We start from the raw sequence: 18,684 nt of genomic DNA on the forward strand, positions 1-18,684 counted from the left end.
CACCACAGCGAGAGAGTAGCTCGAAAAATGTGCAATCTAAGCGGTAGAGGATATCCCGGAGAAAATAGGCTTGAGAACGAAAGAGACAGCGTTTCGAAGAAAGAAAAAGATACAGAGATATAAGAGTGTAAGGAAAGAAAAGGATATAGGAAATAGAGATACGAAGAAAAAGACGGAAGCACGGTAGCGACAGAGAAAGTAAATAGAGAAAAAGTGATAAAACAGAGCCATGATAATGGAACATTGTAGGGGTAAGAGAGAAATAAGTTAAATAGGAGAAAAAAAGAGAGAGGTTAGAGGAGGATGGATAGAGATGAAAAGAGTTAAAAAAGAAGTGCGAACACAATGGCAAGCAAGAGTTATTTTGTTGTTCCTTTTCTCTCGGTAAGCTCCTTCAGTCATCCCTCGTTCTTTATAGAAGCGTCCGCGTTGCGTGACTCGTGTCCTTTTTGTACTGTTATACACGATACTGAGCCCTTCGACGTAGCCTCGAAGAGAGAGAGAGTCGGGGAATCGAAGACCAGAACACTTTAGCACAGGAATTAGTAGCAGTGATACTATTATACATAGAATGATTTTCTCAACTATTCTCAGTTATCTCGTATATGTAATGCTGCACACGCATGTGACCGCATTTATATACCGCTAGAATATGAAATCTAGATTCTTTGCAATCAGAATCTTTGCAGATGTTAAAACAAGTGTTTCTAAAAATTCCTGATCTAAAGCAGACGCGATAATTTTTCTTTCAAACAATCGTTTCAAATCTTTTGCCAAATTTTTATAAAGATTGACCTAACGTTGGTGATATTTCAAGTACAAAAAAAAAAAAAAAAAAAGAGAAGCGAGTCAATGGATTCCTGAATGTCATGTATACGAAGTAACGATTTTGGGAATGTGATCGATGGTTGGACTTACCGAGCGCGTCCGGAGTATTGGATGGCTTCAAGCTCTCGGTTTGCTGAAGCGCCTTCGAGCGTTCCATTAGAAGGTGCTCCAAGCTCTTGCCAGGTTCACCGGTTGGTATCTGTGAGAGATCGACCGACCTTAGTGCGTTTATCTCGCGTTTTAGGTCGTCATAGTCCCTCTGTCGTTCTAGTTTGCTCTCTAGTCTGTTGATGTGCTGTCTGCGCGCCTCGAGTTCTTCCTCGAGCCGCGCCGTCGCCTGTGCGCTCGTCTCTTGAAGACGCTGCAGGCTCTGCTGTAACCTGGACACTTCCTCGACCAGCTGACTGATCTGAAAGCAAACGTTTGTTTCGTTGATGAGATTCTTCTTTGAATCGATTATCGTCTCTAGTGAATTAAGAATCGAATTTTCTTCTTTCTATGGAATATGATTACAGTATATGTTACAATATTAAAAATGTGACATCTTTATGATACAATGACATAGTCAAAGAATAATACGAACATTAGGGTATGATCTGGTATAAGTTCGAAATGATTGATATTTTATATCAGTTGTCTTGTACTATTTGTTAATTAACAATGTGTGTTCAAAGCGCATTTCGCATATTTTGTTTAGTAGACAAGATGAATGTAAAATTTTTGATGACGAACTTTATCTTCTATTCGGTTTCTTGACTTTAATTTGTGAAAGAGATTGTTAAATCAGATTTCTTTGTTACTTACTAATACTACGAAATGTAACCCGCGAAAGACAATGAGCGCTATTCATTTGTTTAGTAGTAAATCAAGAGACATAGATATTTGCTTTGAATATGTAAAAAATGCCCTACTTTCATCAAAGCAGTGTGCCTCATCTATATTATTCATTTATGATTTCTTTCCCTTTTTTTTCTTAAAATAAGAAACACGTGTTTTTTATCGTATGAAAACGTTAGATGAAACCTATTGTCGCATTCGACTTTAACAACCACTATACATTAAATAAACAAGAAATTATCTATAAAAATCTTCTAAAATAAAAATTCTCGATTGTCAGTAGAAAGATTAACGAATTTATTAATTACTTTACGGATGCGTCGATAAAATGGGGGACTCGTATCGTGGTTAATTGTATAAAGTATCATCGTATCGCGTTACTAGTATTGCTGGCTCGCCCAGCGGTGCTCGCCAATCGGTATACCTGTTCCCAGTTGTCATGAAGCGAACATGAACGTAATTACATTACCATCGATACAAATATAGAATCACATTCACGGAATCCAGCCCAGCCGCTCCTTTCTACCCCTTGAATCAGTACGGTCCGCTTCGGGGGCCGTTTATCAGCGAGTAAGAAGCTTAGCAGGAGCTCTTTATTAATTTTATCGAATCGATTGTACCGAATCGATATCGGCCGCTTACCGAACAGGAACTTTAAATCTCGCCGAGTCTCAATGTAATTATTGTTGGATTAAATTACGCCTAAATCGTCTAGCTTTTCCGTGTCGTGTCACTTTCCAAAAAAATCAGCATATTTAATTTGTATTTTATTTTTTTTATTTGTTATATTCCATTTTGTACGGAATTGAAAGTTTCGGTTACTTTTTGCTTTGCGTTGTAACGCGTTGCTTTTTTAATGAATGAAGCTTTGCCTAACGAAAGCTCCCATTCTGTCGCCTATCCTGAACCATTAACCTATTAATCAAATCACTCTTTAATCACAACTGTTTATAATCACCTTGATTGAAAATTGATAAACGATCTTAATTAAATCAATGGCTGTGTTTATTTTTTATCGATGGTAGTGTAAATACGACATAATTTATTTTTGTATCTAATGAAAAAAGAATAGAAACTCATAAAAAATAAACTGCAAGTCTGGAAAATAGAAATCTCAAAACGTTGAATTGCAAATCTAAGTTACGTTAAAGGAATCGTGTTATGAGTAATCTTGAACATTTTGTATGTTCATATACAATTGAGTTGATGTAACAGGAATTTTGCAAAAAGATATATCGAACGAGGGTTGTGGTATCGATTAGTCGGATAAAACATCGCCGTCTATGAGAATTTATTCCGTAATTGTAGAATAATACGGACATCTAGCGGGGTAGTCGAGTCGCGCATCAATAACGAAAGTATTATTATTCCGCCCCCTTGGAAAGTAATCAATTGCATGAGAATTCGAGTCCCATCTAGCTGTTTCATTCGGCTCCGTATGAATAGGTACAATGAATACGTGTTGGAAAATGCGATCAGGAAGAAAGGGTGCAACGAGAAGGGGAGATGAAGAAAAAGAATGGTGTGGAGAGAGAGACAGGGGCAAACAGGCAAAAAGGAGAATGAATAGCAGATCAGGTGGAGAAACAAAGGGAAAGAGAGAGAGAGAGGAAAAGGGAGCAAGAACCAGGGGACAGGCTTAGAGACACACATTGGCTAAAAAAAAAGGAGATTAAAACAACGATTAAAATGCAGTAGATTTAAACAAAACAAGAAAGAAATGAAAAGAGGAGGATAGAATATTTGATGAAATTGAGAGAAGAATATTAGCAGACGATTACGAAGTCTGAATATTCTGAAAGGACCAGAGAAATGCTTATCGTGAATGCATAATTAAGAAAGCATAATGAATTTATATTGAAATATTAGAATCGTCGCAATGTTATAATATTAGAATCGTTGTAATAAAAATAAATAATTAGAATATTAAAATCGTTGAAGTAATAATTGTTCTCCATTATCTATTGATCCTACGTCACCAATAATTTCGGGCAGCTGTCATCGATTAATCTATCGTCACGGAATGCCTTCTTCTATTATTATGCTTTCGTGTGAATGTGTGTGTGTCATCTTGCCGAAAGAAAATTATTGAAAATTTTCAGTATTTGTAATGTCACGAAACATCACGTTACCGATCAACGTACTACAAATTTAAAACTGCGTGATGAGATATTAGGCAACTGCGTAGAAAACAAATGAAGACACGTTTATGTTTCACAATATGTTAATCTTGCTATTTATCGAAGTTTATCAGGAATCATCATTATTGTGTCTGGACTCTGGACAGGGTCGACGAAGGAAAACATGAAATTTGAGAATCGTGAATTTTTGCGAACACTATCGAAACTTGAACCACAAAGCGAAGAACTCACATCGCGGCAAAATTGAGAAATGCTAACACATCAGTTATAAAAACAGCAATTACATAAAGATCCATGGGAATATCGATATCACTAATTTCACACCGCGTCTTCGATGAGATAATGGCATAATTGGTACAATTTTCTGTTAAAATAATTTCAATGAAAACGTGAAAGAAAAGGAAGCCACCGCGTGATCGTGGTAAAACCAATACATCCAGAAACTACAGGAAACAGCCTTATCAATAGCAACAATTATTCCATTTATATTGTCAAATAAAGAAAGGGATAGTTACAGAAAATAGCCGATGTTTGCTCGTAATCGAACACGATAAGATTCGGTTATGTTAAAGTAAAATTAAAAACAATATTAAATATATTAAAATATTGTATACTATCCTAATAATAAAATTAACAAATAACTAAATTTAATAATTTATATCTGTAACTATGAAACTTCGCCAGCCCACCAGCTATTTTTGAAATACTTGCACCTTTAAACCTGTCATGTTCAGTTGTTCTGATTTTCAATTATGTCGCATTAACTTTTCCTTTGTTTAATCAAAAAGTGACATTAAAACCAGAAAAGCAAGAAGAAATGTACTTATCATGTTTCTCCCCTGTGATCTTTAATTATCGCAACATTTTTTATTCCTTGCTAAGGTGGATGTTAACGAGGGTAGTTCTTGGGATGAACGGGGCAAAAATGGCACAGCCAAGGTGGTGGGAAAGGGTAGGCAATCACGTCGTGACGCGATCAATTGCGATGAATCGCGAGAGCGCTCGGAACTTTCGAATCGGAACCCATCCACGTGTTACGCGACCGGCTATAGCTCGACGAAAATATCTGTTGCGAGGGTGTGCAAAGGGTAGCCAGGGGTGGAAAGAGCCGGCAGCAGGCGAGAGGGGGACGATTTTAAACCTGAATGCGTTTTGCACGGTGCAACGGGCGATGCGAACGAGATCGTACCAATTGTTTTTCCCCGGTGAGGCATCATCCCTTTTCCGGGGGTTAATTGAGGAGCAAAGCTTCAATTTCGCGGAATTCACGCCTCCGGCATGCATCGACAGGTCTAGCCGATAGAATGAGCTGCGGATTTAAAAAAAAAGCGTCGTTCTTCCTTTTTTATCAACCCTTCTCTTTCCTTTTCCCTCTCTTTTTTTGTTTTCGACGGTGTTCAACAAACAAACATGCCACCCTTTTTCTTTCCTCCTTCCTCTGTACTTTCCTCGTTCCTCTAACGCAGGAAATATAATTGTGGAAACGGGTGCATTAAGAGAGAACGCGAATTTGTGTTTGGAAATCGCATTATTTAATGTTACGGTAATTATAGTAGGCGTGAGATTTACGAAAAATTGTAACACTATATGGTTAGGTTAATTGTAATTGGTTGTTGAAAGTATCATATAATAATTATAAATATATAAAGGTAAAATTTTAGATTATGTTTACGTTGGACATTTTTAGAATGAACTTTTTTCACCCAGTAGGAAAAATTGTTTTTTTTTTATTCGATATGGATAATAGGATTGGTTTCTTTTTCAATGACTTTGTAAAGAAAATGTAATGTGCACTTGAGATCAGTTTTATCACAAACAAGTACATATATTGATCCTTTAGTTAATTAGTGTAACTTATTGAAGTAACTTGTTTCATGTGGAAAATATAGAAGTAACAATGTTTCATATAGAATTCCTATAGAATGTTACAATTTGATTTTCGGTTGTACGATTTATATTGTAACTTACGTAATAAACATATTATTGCTTTTAGAAAATAGAAAATGGAAAATTAATTGAACCATCTTATTTTTAATATCGCGTTTTAAAGAATCTAATTTTAAAAACACAGCTAACTACCGCGGTATCTAAATACGCGGAACTTTTTATATCTCAGTCATCCCTCTTATCTCATCAAATAAAGGAATTTTTAATGCTTTTGAGAGAAACGAACATAAAATTGAAACAAGAATAACAATTTTATCCTGTTCTTTCCAGGAACATCAACTAAAGAAATCAAAAAGTTGATCAAAAATATTACGTTGAAAATGAAAAAGTGCAGTAGGCTGAAAATACTTAAATTCAAGTAATATAAGAAGGTTAAAAAGCCCTAATCAGTATGTCGTATCGCCCTCTTCTGCGAAGAATATTTTTTAAAAGCTAACCATACAATTTCTCCAACTAACTTCTAGTCTCTGGTGGTTATACGAGGTCGAAGGTCTTCGATACAAAGTACTGGTTAGTCTTATCTTTTAGTTTATTTATCAGGGGCAGCTACCTGTCAATTGTCCTCAGCCGCAATCGATATACACGCCTACAGCTTTAAGTTTACTTTAGCCTGCGTTTCGATCACACGGCGACGTGGAATGGGGATGGCGCGGGTTAGAGATAAGTACTTACGCATTGATGTTCTATACACGTGGGGAGGGTTGCGGGCAGACGTGGGGGTAAATTCTCGAAGTTGCTCGTAATAATGTCTGCCATTAGCAATGGGGCAGGTTATCGCTTTGCGGGCAAAGCTGAGAGGAAGGACAGCTGGAATTAACAGCGTGTCGATATCGTCGAACTTATCTCCGTGAATGCGACAATCAACTGGACGAATTTTTTTTCCTGCTCAGGAATCGGAAATAGAATTCTTATCCAGATAATGTGAAAGAAGAGAGGAAGCTGTGTTTGGTGTATGGGTATTCCATAAGAAATTGCGATGCAACGTGTATTGAAAGAGTTATTTTAATAATATTGTAAATGATTTATATATTTATATAATATAATATATCATTATAGTTTACAATGTACAGGTATACTGAATTCGGTGACATTTGTTGACCAAATTTGTACAATTTTAACGAGACTTTCACGCGTTTGACGAAGAGGACAAAGCAAAGATAATGAAGAATGAAACGAGGAAGGAGAATAGTCGAGGAAAAAATATTTAAGATCGTAAGGCTTCGAAGAGATTACGCGTAATAATATTAATATTGTAAACAATAATATTTGAAACAATAGTTCACATAAATAACAGTTCTTACAATAGCGGAACTAAAGATTTTAATAAACTAGTTCATAGTTTTAATTGTGTCTTTTTTAGAATATTAAATTGAACTAAGTAACAAATAAAAAAGATTCAGAAATAAATAGATTAACTCCGGATTAATACAATTCTGGCTGTTTAATTAAATACAAACATTTTCACTTTTACAGCTCTAGATACTAAATACCTTTGATAATTTGCGTGAAAATAATATTTGAATAACCGATCGACTAACTTTAAATAATTAATTTACTACAATTCTATACTAGCATCCTTATTTCATCTCCGAATTTCGTTCTCCGCATTAGAAAATGATTCGGCTCATTAAACAAAATGATCTACTATACAGGTTGGAGTTTTAACCAAACAACAATGGCATCGAACAATCGATTGAACCAGCCATTCGGTTTAAAACGCGGTAGAACTGTCACGCTGTGAGAAGTGAATAGCGGTGAATCGTTACTAACAACTTGGCGCCGTTAAATACTCAATTGGCTGGGTCGGCTGCAGACTCGACCGGATCGTCACGCTACTAGAAACTCAATCCAACGAACGCTGCTACTAGAAATTTACTATGCCTTATATACCCCTAGAAATTCAATTAGCCGGTGTGCTGCTAAGGAATTGGTAGATTATCCAGCCATCGCGAAGCTTAATTCGAGCAGTTTGAAACCGGGTTGCCTAAGAACCAGCCAGTATCGATAACATCAACTGCGAGAGTGCCAGAGAGTTCGTTCTGTCCGCGAATTCGTAAAATTTAATGTCTCCGAGTGGTTCGTAAAATCCGCGGGCACTCGATTGGCCAGGCCAACACGAGTTGCGCTTCCATATTGAATTTCGATCTTGCCCCAGATCTCAGGTTGACCTATGGCATCGCCGCTGAATAGGGATATTTCGCGGACACGGGGATCATAAATTTTTTTTTGTCCCGCTTTTGGATCGTTCAATCTGTCTGGCCGATATACCAGCCGGTAATGAAAGATACGAGCACCAAGCCGGTGATACGGTTCCAGGCGAATAAAATTCGGAATCGTATCGTTCGACGTGCTTGAAAAACCGAGAAAAAAGGAAACAAAGATGGGGGCAGACCGACGTCGTAAAGCTTCGATGTGTTCGCTTGAGAAATAAAGCTTATGATCCAACGTGCATTCATCTTTTGGATAATTTGAGAAAATTCTGACCAATCGTACGAATCATTCGAAGAAATCATAAAAACTTTAAATGAACAGATGAGGAGTTAATCAGGTTTGACGAGGGATAGGGAAACTAGTTTCATAGGGAGGAAAAGAGATTAGGATATGACAACAGCGATTTCTCACCCCTTCTGTTTCTCACCCTTCCGCAGCTTCTCTTCTCTTATTTTTATCAGAGAGGAGGAGATTGTAATCGTTGTGATTCATTGGTCGGACTCTCTGCTTCTCTCTCCTTTCGTGTCTCTTGCGATCCTTCTCGCGAATGTTTTTTTGACAGATCAATCCTTTCTTCCATCCTTTTCGTCTTTTTCTAGAGAAACACTTTTTGCTTTTTTGTATTTCGTTGGTTACGAAGGGTATATGTTTCTTTTTGCTGACAAATAGGAAGCTGTAATTCATTTTAGCTACTCTTTAAAGATAAACAGATTTTACAGCAAAGAAAAGGGAAAATATGTAGAAATATCGCAAATATCCAAAACATTGCGAACCGTATATGTATTTGTATTATAAATTTAACAATGCAACTCACGATACTCAATTTCTAGCGCTGCATTTTCAAACATCACAGAGAAATTATTTCAAAATAAAACCACCAAATAGTCTCGTAACCCAACCCTATCCTAAAAAACTAAAAAAATATACCGCGTAGTCACGTCACGACCGTTCGCCCATTATTTCTTCCGGCGACTGTATGATCCTCACCCTCCAGCCAAAGAAACCTTCGTACTGTAACAACGTCATCGATAGAAGGAGCAATCCTCGTTAACGGGATCTTGGTCCGAGAGGGGACACAACGAGGCATCATCAGCGTTGCACGGCACGGCCAGTGACCACGAGAACCGTTTTGTGGAAGGGGTGATGTTACGAGAAGGGGGGGGGGGGTAAAAACAAGCGAGGCTTGATCGATGGACGCGAAGCATGGCGGGGGTAACAGGACGAAGGTGAGTCGGACCGGAAGACATGATCGGCCGTATGCAAATTAAAATGGAAGCAAAGGCGTCGAGGGTGAGAAGTCGAACGATAGACGGAGAAAGCACCGGTTAAAGAGAAGGCGAGTGAAAACAGGGATGGGAGAGGGTTTGAGAAAAGGGGACGGTGTCGGGTCGAGCGTGGCTCCAAGTAGCCGGCGCGCGTTGCCATTGTTTCTTGACCGTCGATCATCTCCTTCAACCCTCTGTGCGCCTCGGCCGGCCCCAGCTCCGTGATTTTTGCTATTTGCATTATACACAGGCGTCCGAGGGGTCTTTGTTTGTCGAGCTATTGATCACATTTTCTCCCGCGGTATAATCAATCTTCACGCACACGGCCGCAGCCCTCCTCGCACTTATGTGCCCGCGGGGGTGCGCACACGTGACCGCGGAAACGAGTACGTGTGCGCGACGGCACGCAGGGGGTGCGCAAGGAGGCCGGTTGCTTCGCGTATTAATTTTCGTTGCCTGTCCACCAATGATGCGCCGCGAGGGGATCGTTATGGCCGCAGGAGCCCGCGTGCTTCCGCCGTGGATCTCCTTTCTTCCAGAGGAGGAGGGGATGACGCAAGTTTCGACCGATGCTTGATACTATACGCGCCGTGGGATCGCGCTCTCTAGTCTTCTTTGTTTTCCCTGTTCGATACTAATATCGACTCGACTACGATAAGGGTTTTAAGCGATGAAGAACTTTTTACCGTTCCGTCCCTTTTCCTCTTCTTGTTTTCGAGGAATGTTTACCTTTGGGAGATCGAACGGTTGACTTCCTGGCGGAGGATTGCAAGTTTTCTTTGTAACTGCTATACGAGTCGTAGGTAACTAATTTCCGCTTTGCTAGAAATCAATGTTCTAATCCAAAGTATCAAAGTACCGAAACATTCGCCAAGATAGCGATATCTTCCACAAACTTGACTCCGTATTATACAGATACGTGAGTTCTCTCCGGAAACAGGAGTCGGTGGATCGCGATGTGGAATATTTCGTATCACGCGGAAAAGATCGCGGGCTGGCCGTCCCTCGTAAGGTAACGCAGCGGCGCGTATCCCTCCGGTGGGGTTAGAGGAGATCTCCGGAGGCTCTCTCCTTTTCTCGCCACGGGAGAATGCCAATTAAAAGCCGGGCTTGGAAAGAAAGCCCAATCGATAGGAGGCGGCTATCCCTTTCCCTCCCTTCTCAGCCCACCACCGCACCGGTTCCTCTTTCCCTTGCTTATTCTGATTCCCTTTCGCTCTCTCAACGGGGGGGTAGCGAGGCAGTCGGAGCCGAAGGGTTGCCCAAACTGGGAAGTGGGAATTATGGGCAGGATTAATATGCAAGGACTGGATACGTGCGGTGGCAGGGGGTGGTGGATGGCGAAGCAACAAAAGGGGTCGAAGGGGAAGCGCGCGGGAAGAGGGAAAGGGGTTTGCGTTCTGTCTTCGTCCGTCTGATGTCGAGGCGAAGAGCTTCGTTTCCCTGCTTGTGTCCCTCCCCCCGACCACCCTCTGCCGCCCTATCTGCTCGCATCTCATCCCCACCAACGTCTCCTTACAGGATACACGGCTAACGGACACCCCTATCGATTTTACAACTCGATATATGTGAATACCCACTTGTCTAATGACTGATCGGGCTTCGAGCTCAACCCTTTCCCTCCGACTACCCCCCGTGCCTCCTACCGGTCGGCAGAGCTTCTCCGGCAGCTACTACCACCGACGGGGCCGCCCCCCGGGCGAATGTATCTCGCCTCATTACACCGACTACGTGCCTTTGGCCGACATCTCGCGCTGCATCGACGCGCACAAAAATCCATCCTGACCTCCGTCCACCTTTTTCCACTCGTCTCCCTTCCGCGGTACAAGACTCTCTCTCTCGTATTTGTACGTTCGACTGTCGTTTTTTCTCCAACTTCGATGCTTACTTGATTATCGAATTTTTTCTATCTAAAACGCAGCCTCCGACTCATTGGCAAACGCGGGTGCCTTCCCTCGATACGCGATCGAAACCGGGACGATAGAAGCGAGATCTCTTTTTTCAAACTTGTTTTAATTGACCCAGATTCGAGAGCGAACGCTGCTATCTTCATCTTCCCGAGCATTTCCTTCTTCCTTCCATGATCGTTGACAAATGAGATAGATTCCTTTTCCTTCTTCCCCCTTTTTCTCATAGGAGCTTTTCGAGATCTCATAGTAACGTGTTTACGAAAGAAATATTTTGTTGTAAAAATATTTTATTAGCGTTATCCGCGAACCGTGGAAGGTGAAACGAAAGTAGGGTGGAGACGGACGATTCAGAGAAGGGGGTGGTAGTCGTAACATAGCTTGGCACGAAGGGTAGAAGGCAGAATGTATGATATTTTATTTTAGCGTTCTTCTGGGCGCCGCTAGATAAGCCTCCGAGGATTTATGCTTATTACGAGCGAGCACCAGCGAGGGCACTCTTTGCCGAAACCATTTCTGTACAGTGGTACTCCCTCCCTCCCTTTGTCTTTCTCTCGTTTATCTTTTCTCTCGCTCTCTTATGGTATCCCTTTCTTTCTCTGTCCTTGTTTCTGTCTCTCTTTACGCTGTATTCAGTGTTGCTGTCTATTTTATTTCTGTCATTGCTCTTTGTTATAGAGAGGATTGCTCTCTCTCTCGCTCTCAATCTCAGATTCTCCTTCTCATTGGTTTCTTTTTCCTTTTGTCATTGTTTCCGTGACCCTCGATTCCTCGATGTTCCTTCGAGGTTCCTTTCCTCGTGCTGTGATTTTCTGCTCGATTCTCTCGCTGAATCCTCTCTAATCCTTCTGCTCGATTCTCTTTCTAATTCTTGCTTTCGTACCTCGGAAACTTTGATTTCTCTTCGCACCCTTCGTTTCCCGATCTTTCCATCTGTTGCTAAAATTTATAATTTCGATGTTTCTTTCCCTTTTTGAATTTTCTACGATTCTATAGAATGTTATTTTCAACAGTTTTACTTATCTGAAAAATTTATCATTTCAAGTACTTTCATATTGTTAGATGTTAGAAGAGCTAACGAGTTGTTAATTATAAGTAGATTCTTTTAGCCTAACATATGATTTAATACTACACATAATATAAATATTATTTTAGTTGAAAAAGATCGATAGCTATTTTCCATTAATCTAAATATGTCCACGGTATATAATATTCGGCAAAATTAAATTTGTGAAAGGAACGACACGAACGAATAATTAGAGCATACACATGCAGCTCCATTTGTCATTGGAAAAGATCAATCAATTTATAAAGCTCTTTCTTGAATAATTGTGGAAATTACTTCGTGTCGACAAAAATTAATTAACTCACAGAGAATCTCCGATTGTAACTGGTCATTTTCTTGTTTCAATATTTCTCTAGGACGAGTGGTCGGACAAACATATAGCTTCTATCCAACCATGTTCATATTTAACAGGTGCATAGTTTTCCCCGTGCAAATTACGAAAGCAGAAACCGAACGAGAATGATAATAATAAGAATGATCATACAACTATTATTATTATATAAACGAATTATAATAAGATAATAATCGCCATTGGCGATTCTACTGTTCCAATATTGATTATCCACAGAAAGAAATATGAAATTCCATTCTTTTATGAAAAATAATTATATACACCACAAAGGTGGTTAGCTAATTTTAATAGCAACGTGTTAAACGATATGAATAATAAGTCGACTAGTTTGAAAAAGAGAAAGGCGTGAAAGACTGAGTCGTTCGTTTAATAATCATCGGATTTGCAATCGACGACAGTGTGGCGGTGGCCGTCGCTTATTGACAGAAGCGTTCGATATACCTGCGAAGTGTTCGGTGACATTTATGCGAGGCGGGAAGCCGGCGATCGCGCGCGTTCATTGTGCGTCGCGTGCACGGACGCGGCCACCGTATTATCGCGCTGGCTAATGAGAAAGTTGCGAGCAGCGACGCGACGACGAAACGACCAGATCCGGGGATGCGATTTGACTCTCCGGTCTCGAGTGAACACGTTATTCCATCGATGGTTCGGAATCCCTTATTTAATTATTCGTTCGCAATGTACTACGCCACATAAATTCCTTGACTTCTTGGAAAGGCCTGTCGGGTTTCTATGGTTGTATTTTATATATTTATGAGCTATGGAGAATCATTAATAATATTAGATATGACGACAATTATAAGAAACAAATTTCTGATCGAGTTAATTGCAGATTAGACAAAGGGAACAAGTTTGCATCTGTTTTAGAAAATTCTCGTGCGAGCTCGGTTAAAGTAAAATTGTTCAAAAATTGTAAGGGATTCTAAAGAATAGCAAGCAATGAAAACACGAAAACTGTTTACAAATACTTTTTCTACAAGCGTCTTAGTATTTTGTTACGATAAGAAATCTCTTCGAATTAAAATTAAGGATATACGGTTTAATAGTTGATTTGTAATTTTGCACAAAATCGTCGCAAATTTATTACGAAAAGAACAGCTAGATCCTACAGACCAAAGTACAGATACGTATCGTGGAAATGTATTTGACAAAGTAGCTCGTTCAAATTCGAAGATCTACGATCCCCATAAATCCCCAAAATTCCTGTAGACGGTTGCAAATCGGTAATTTCGATTCAAACAGGCGTAGTGTTAAAAAAAAAATCGGCCAAAGAAACCCGATACACCGAGCGTTACACCGCGGAAAATACATTGAAGCACACGTGGAAGAGGCGAAGAGATCGCGGAGAACCCGGCACGGGGGTTTCCTTCGCGTGGTCTAATTGGTGGATCCGAAGGGTGGAACTTCCCCGTAAAAACGAGCGCGATATCGAACGTACGTGTCCGCCGACGTTATATGGTTCCGCGTATGATACGTGTCGTTACTCACCCCCTCGGTCTTCCGCAACAGAAAACCGCACCCCGTGCCACCCCTGGCCACCCCATTGCCTGGGCAATGCAAATCTCTTTTTCTCCGCGCGTCTCGGTTTTAAATGCCACCCCCTATCCTATACTTCTCTCTGTTCGTCGTATTCCACCCTCTTTCTCTTTCGCTCGTTCCGTCTGCGCCTCCCTTACGCGGTCGGCTACCCTTTCCGCTTATATCGCTTTCTACCACCACCCCCGTACGCCGTCCGCGGTCTTTGTTCCTCCCACGGGCCAACTCCGCCACCGTCGCAACCCTTCCTTCGCGGCGTCGCCCGGCTCTTTTTGTCGTTGCGGCTTATTCGATATATTGTAGCGCGTCCCTGGGCCACGGCGAGTGGGAACGGGAACGGGAACGAAGTGATATCGGAGACAAATGACGGACGGGCAAAAAACCAGCGGACGCGGGGGACAATTTGCTAACTGTTGATCCGTGACGGGATGGAAGGATAAGGCGAACCGACGCGCCACCTAAGGACCCTAGCTTTCCATGATTTTTTGTTGCTTTTTTGGAAATGAGAAAGATGTTCTGCGAGTGGGTAGAAGCGTGCGTGTTTCCATACATTTATGAATAAGCCGGTTTCTCTAGATTTCATGAAATTATAGAATAGAAGGAAGAGAAATAGCGATGGAAAAGATATTAAGCAAATTCTTGCAGCCTCCCTTCATAGGCATAGAATGTTAAAAAATAGAATTTGATACTGTATGTTAATTGAACAAATATCTCAAACGAATTTTTAATGATCCAGGATAAAAAGTGATGCGTTTATATGTATCAAGCTGAGGAGATAAAATCATATACGAAAGAGGAAATTTGTAATTTTAAAATGATACATAAAATAATCTGGAAAAGTAGGAATATTTGCTGAAAAGGAAAATTATATAACGAAATCGGATTTTGATTAAAATACCGAATTCTTTGTGATCGTAAAAGTGACGAGCTTATTAGTAGTAGTAGTAGTGTTATATTTAGGTAAAAATGTAAATGAACGAAAGTAAGAGGAATTTTTACTACGTTTGACTTCTAATAATTACCGTATTTAAAAAAAGTCGTATAGGAATAATACATTGTGTATTTAACAATTCTCAATCTATTACAAATACGACATTTCTATATTAATTTGGAAATACAATCATCGCTACTAATATATGTATAATATGGAATTAAATATGAAAGAAAAAACATTTTCACAATAATTGTATAAATATACATAATATATTATATGTAATAATATATAGAAACAAGTGTTGCGTGGAAATTATTCGTTATCACATATCATTGTAAGTACTGAAAATTCGATCAGCAGCGAACGTGTTAAGCGTGCTGAAACGTATTTCTAAAGTTTATCAAATTAGTTTCTCTCGAGTAAACGAAAGAATCTCCTTTCTTCCCTTTTCCTTTACATCTTCTTCCGCATTATTAAGAGACCATTGAACATCCCAAGGTAACCGATACTTTTTACAAATTATCGAAATCTCTTTGAATGATCTTCTTCGCACCGGCAAAGCCGCGTAACGCGGTACCAAAGCGTCGTCGAGTTCTCCGCCTGCACTGTCCATCGTATCGAGGGTAGCTCGAAAGATATTGGAGACAAATGACGCAGCAAAAAAAAGGAAAAGAAAGGACGAAGCAACCCTCCTGACACGGCTTTCTACCCGATCGGTTGCACTTTGAATACCAGCAGCAATAACTGTCCGATGGAATAAACTTCCAAGCATTATAGATACACAATCTTCCTTACAATCGGAAAAAGTGCGCAAAAGCAAATCCAAGCAACCAACTCCTCGGCAGACCGATCGTTCCGTGTTCTTCACGAGCAGACATTCAACCTGGCTAACAATAAGGGTGGTTTATATATATGTATGTACGTGTTGTATTTTATCACCGCCACGTGATCTCTGGCGATACTACTCATCGAAAGGGTGAAAGAGAGAGAGAGAGAGAGGTAGGCCCGGATCGGGTCGGAAGGTGGGGAGGGAATGCTCGCGGTACGGGCTAATGAACTTCTCATTGATTGGTTAAAATTTCGTTAATACTCTGACGTGTGCTTCCATGGACTCGCGTCGGCTCCTCGGAGGTATACACACAACCCCAGCGCAACCCGTTCCTCTTTCTCGAGCTTCTAGCCTCGTTCCCCGTACGAACACCCTCGTCTCACTGCTGGCCGAGGGTGAATTTCGAAGGGTGGCTCCGAACGTTAGTTAGGCCTCTCCGCGGTGGTGGTTAAAGTACCAACACCACCACCATCACTACCACCCTTGCCGCCTTTTATGACTGGAGGAAACTAACGAAATTTCCCTATCGGCGATCAATCCACCCCCGGACCGAGGCAACCCTTTTCATTGATCTACAGCGGCCTTCTCCGCTGAGGCTCAACCCCTTATCGTAACACCCTTTTGGCCGAGCGAACGTCCCTCCACCACCTCCGCCACCTCTTCCGTCCCGCGGCATCCTCGATCGTTCTGTCTCTGCTTTTCTTCTTCCTGCTTTCCTCCTCTTGCCCACCACCCCTCTAGCCGAAATATTACCATCGTCCGAGCGTGTCCCCGCGTTCGACGAAGGGTGCACCAGGGCTTCGATGACGGATCTCTAATTTTAATATCGCTCCAGTTTGCTTTGAAGTGCCCTCGTTAGGCATGGGGGTGGACCTACCGTAGGGTTTCTTCGCCCTCGTACGAACGCGACGGCACGTGTTGCGGGACCAGACTTAAACTCCGAATCACATATTGGCTACGCTTCCGCTGGAGACGTTACGAGCTTCCTGATTTTTCGCGCAGATCGCGGAAGAGTTGGTACTCTTTTCTTTTATTACGATTGTAGATATCGATCGAATTTGAGACATATATTTAGTAAAAAAGATAGTATGCAAGCACGATGAGATTTATTAACATAATGGATAATTGACAGATTAAATACTTCTGCGAATTGTACAATTTTCAGACTGGTTTCAAAGATGGCCAATATAATCAAGATAGTCCAACCTCGTAACAGTGTAAGTGAAATTTCACAATGTTTCATGTAACACACATATGTTTATAAAATGTATCTACAAGTGCTTGAATATTTTTGTAAATTTTTGTATATATATACACTGGTCAAATTATATACAGGAACGTTATACTTTTTAACTATCGTAAATCTCTAAAATTCTACACATTGAAAAGCATAAAATGTTTCATCGTAATTGTGATTTCGTTTTGAGTTATTTTTTCCATCGGGAGAAAGACAAGAAGAAAGCAAATCCATTGGGAGGTAATCGAAAAGTCGCGAATTAACGTGGAATTAATGCATCGATGGCGAGCTTTCAAACTATCACTCTCGTTATATCGATAGAACGTAGAACGCGGCTGAAAAAGCAAGCCTCTGGATGCGCGAGAGAAATCCTTTTTAATAAACCAGCAGGATAGGAAGCAATGTGGATAATCGCTAAATTGCCTCTGAATTCCTAACGCCGCTGAACCTTCTGCCAGTTTCAATAGGAACATACTTATGATCCGTTTTAACAACAAATTGATTCCGCAAGTAGTAACTTCATTCCTCTATCCGCAGCTCGAATCCAACCGTGTGCAGTTCGTGATTCCGAAAGGAAAAGTCAGAGGATGGCCACGTTTCACGTCCCAGCATTCGTGTATTTCACTGATATCGTAACGGGATCTTTTTTCTCCGTTGCGATTATAAATCGATAGAATAAATTTTATCTAGTAATTCTTTTTAGCGGTGGATAAATTGCAGCGATTCTGTGATTTATTTCATCAATTAATATTATCAAAACATATTCTTTATATTCATATATCCGTACAAACACTTTCTTTTCTTTCTAATATTTCTTACTGAATATTACATGTAATCTTTGACTTGTACGTGAAAGGGAATTACATCGACTCTCGTCTTAACGTAAAATTTAGAACGTTTATAATAACTGAAATGCTCCAATATCCCTGGGTGACACTTGCAACCGATAAAATAACTTTTACCTAAACCAAACATCTCATAAGAACAGTCTACTTGCGCGTGAAATCAGAAGGGCAACATCTCGAAAGCCCAAGAGAATCGAGGTTTCACTAGTAACCTCGACCTTCGTGTCCACTTCTGGAATCTCTGAAAGGACCGATACAGGAATCATCCGTGTTAGAGCCGCGGTGGAGCTAGTATAAGGAGAGAAAAGGGAGACAAAGCGTGCCGGGGCAGGGGTACAGAAGGGTGACAAAAGCGGGAAGAATAACAAGAAGAAAGAGAAGGAGGCGGTTGGCCGTTTGTGGATACAAACGCGTAATCCCTAACCTCAGGCAACGAGCAAGGGTAGGAAAGAGACCAAGAGAGAGGAAAGGAAGACGAGAAGGTGGGTGGAGAGGCCCGAAAGAAGTTTCTGACCTGCTTACGGGGAGTGCGAGCTTCGGAGTTCCCGCTACTTCACAAGAGTTTCCGAAGTGGCGAAGCAGACACCACCCTTCTCTCTCTCTCTCCTTTCGATGCCACAATCACCTTCCTACCTCCTTCAACCCCCTTGCGTCCGACCTGGTATCCTCCTTTCAAACACCCTACCACGCCGTCCACCACAGTCTGCGTTGTCGGTTCCTCGTTGTTTGCCCCTTTCGCAGACCCCCGC

At 40.8% G+C, this 18,684-nt stretch overlaps 1 protein-coding gene across 4 annotated transcripts in view; it reads right to left on the minus strand.

Moving 5' to 3' along the window:
• The window catches only part of LOC126865811 (homeobox protein cut), a 159,691-nt gene that overhangs the window by 26,459 nt on the left and 114,548 nt on the right, over window positions 1-18,684 (minus strand). For all 4 annotated transcript variants that reach the window (XM_050618707.1, XM_050618709.1, XM_050618708.1 and 1 more), the window contains exon 3: window positions 919-1,237. In XM_050618707.1, the coding sequence (XP_050474664.1) occupies window positions 919-1,237 (319 nt within the window). The remainder of the gene's footprint in view (window positions 1-918; window positions 1,238-18,684) is intronic.

The sequence above is a fragment of the Bombus huntii genome, chromosome 5 (assembly GCF_024542735.1).
Source record: "Bombus huntii isolate Logan2020A chromosome 5, iyBomHunt1.1, whole genome shotgun sequence".
Lineage (NCBI taxonomy): Eukaryota > Metazoa > Arthropoda > Insecta > Hymenoptera > Apidae > Bombus > Bombus huntii.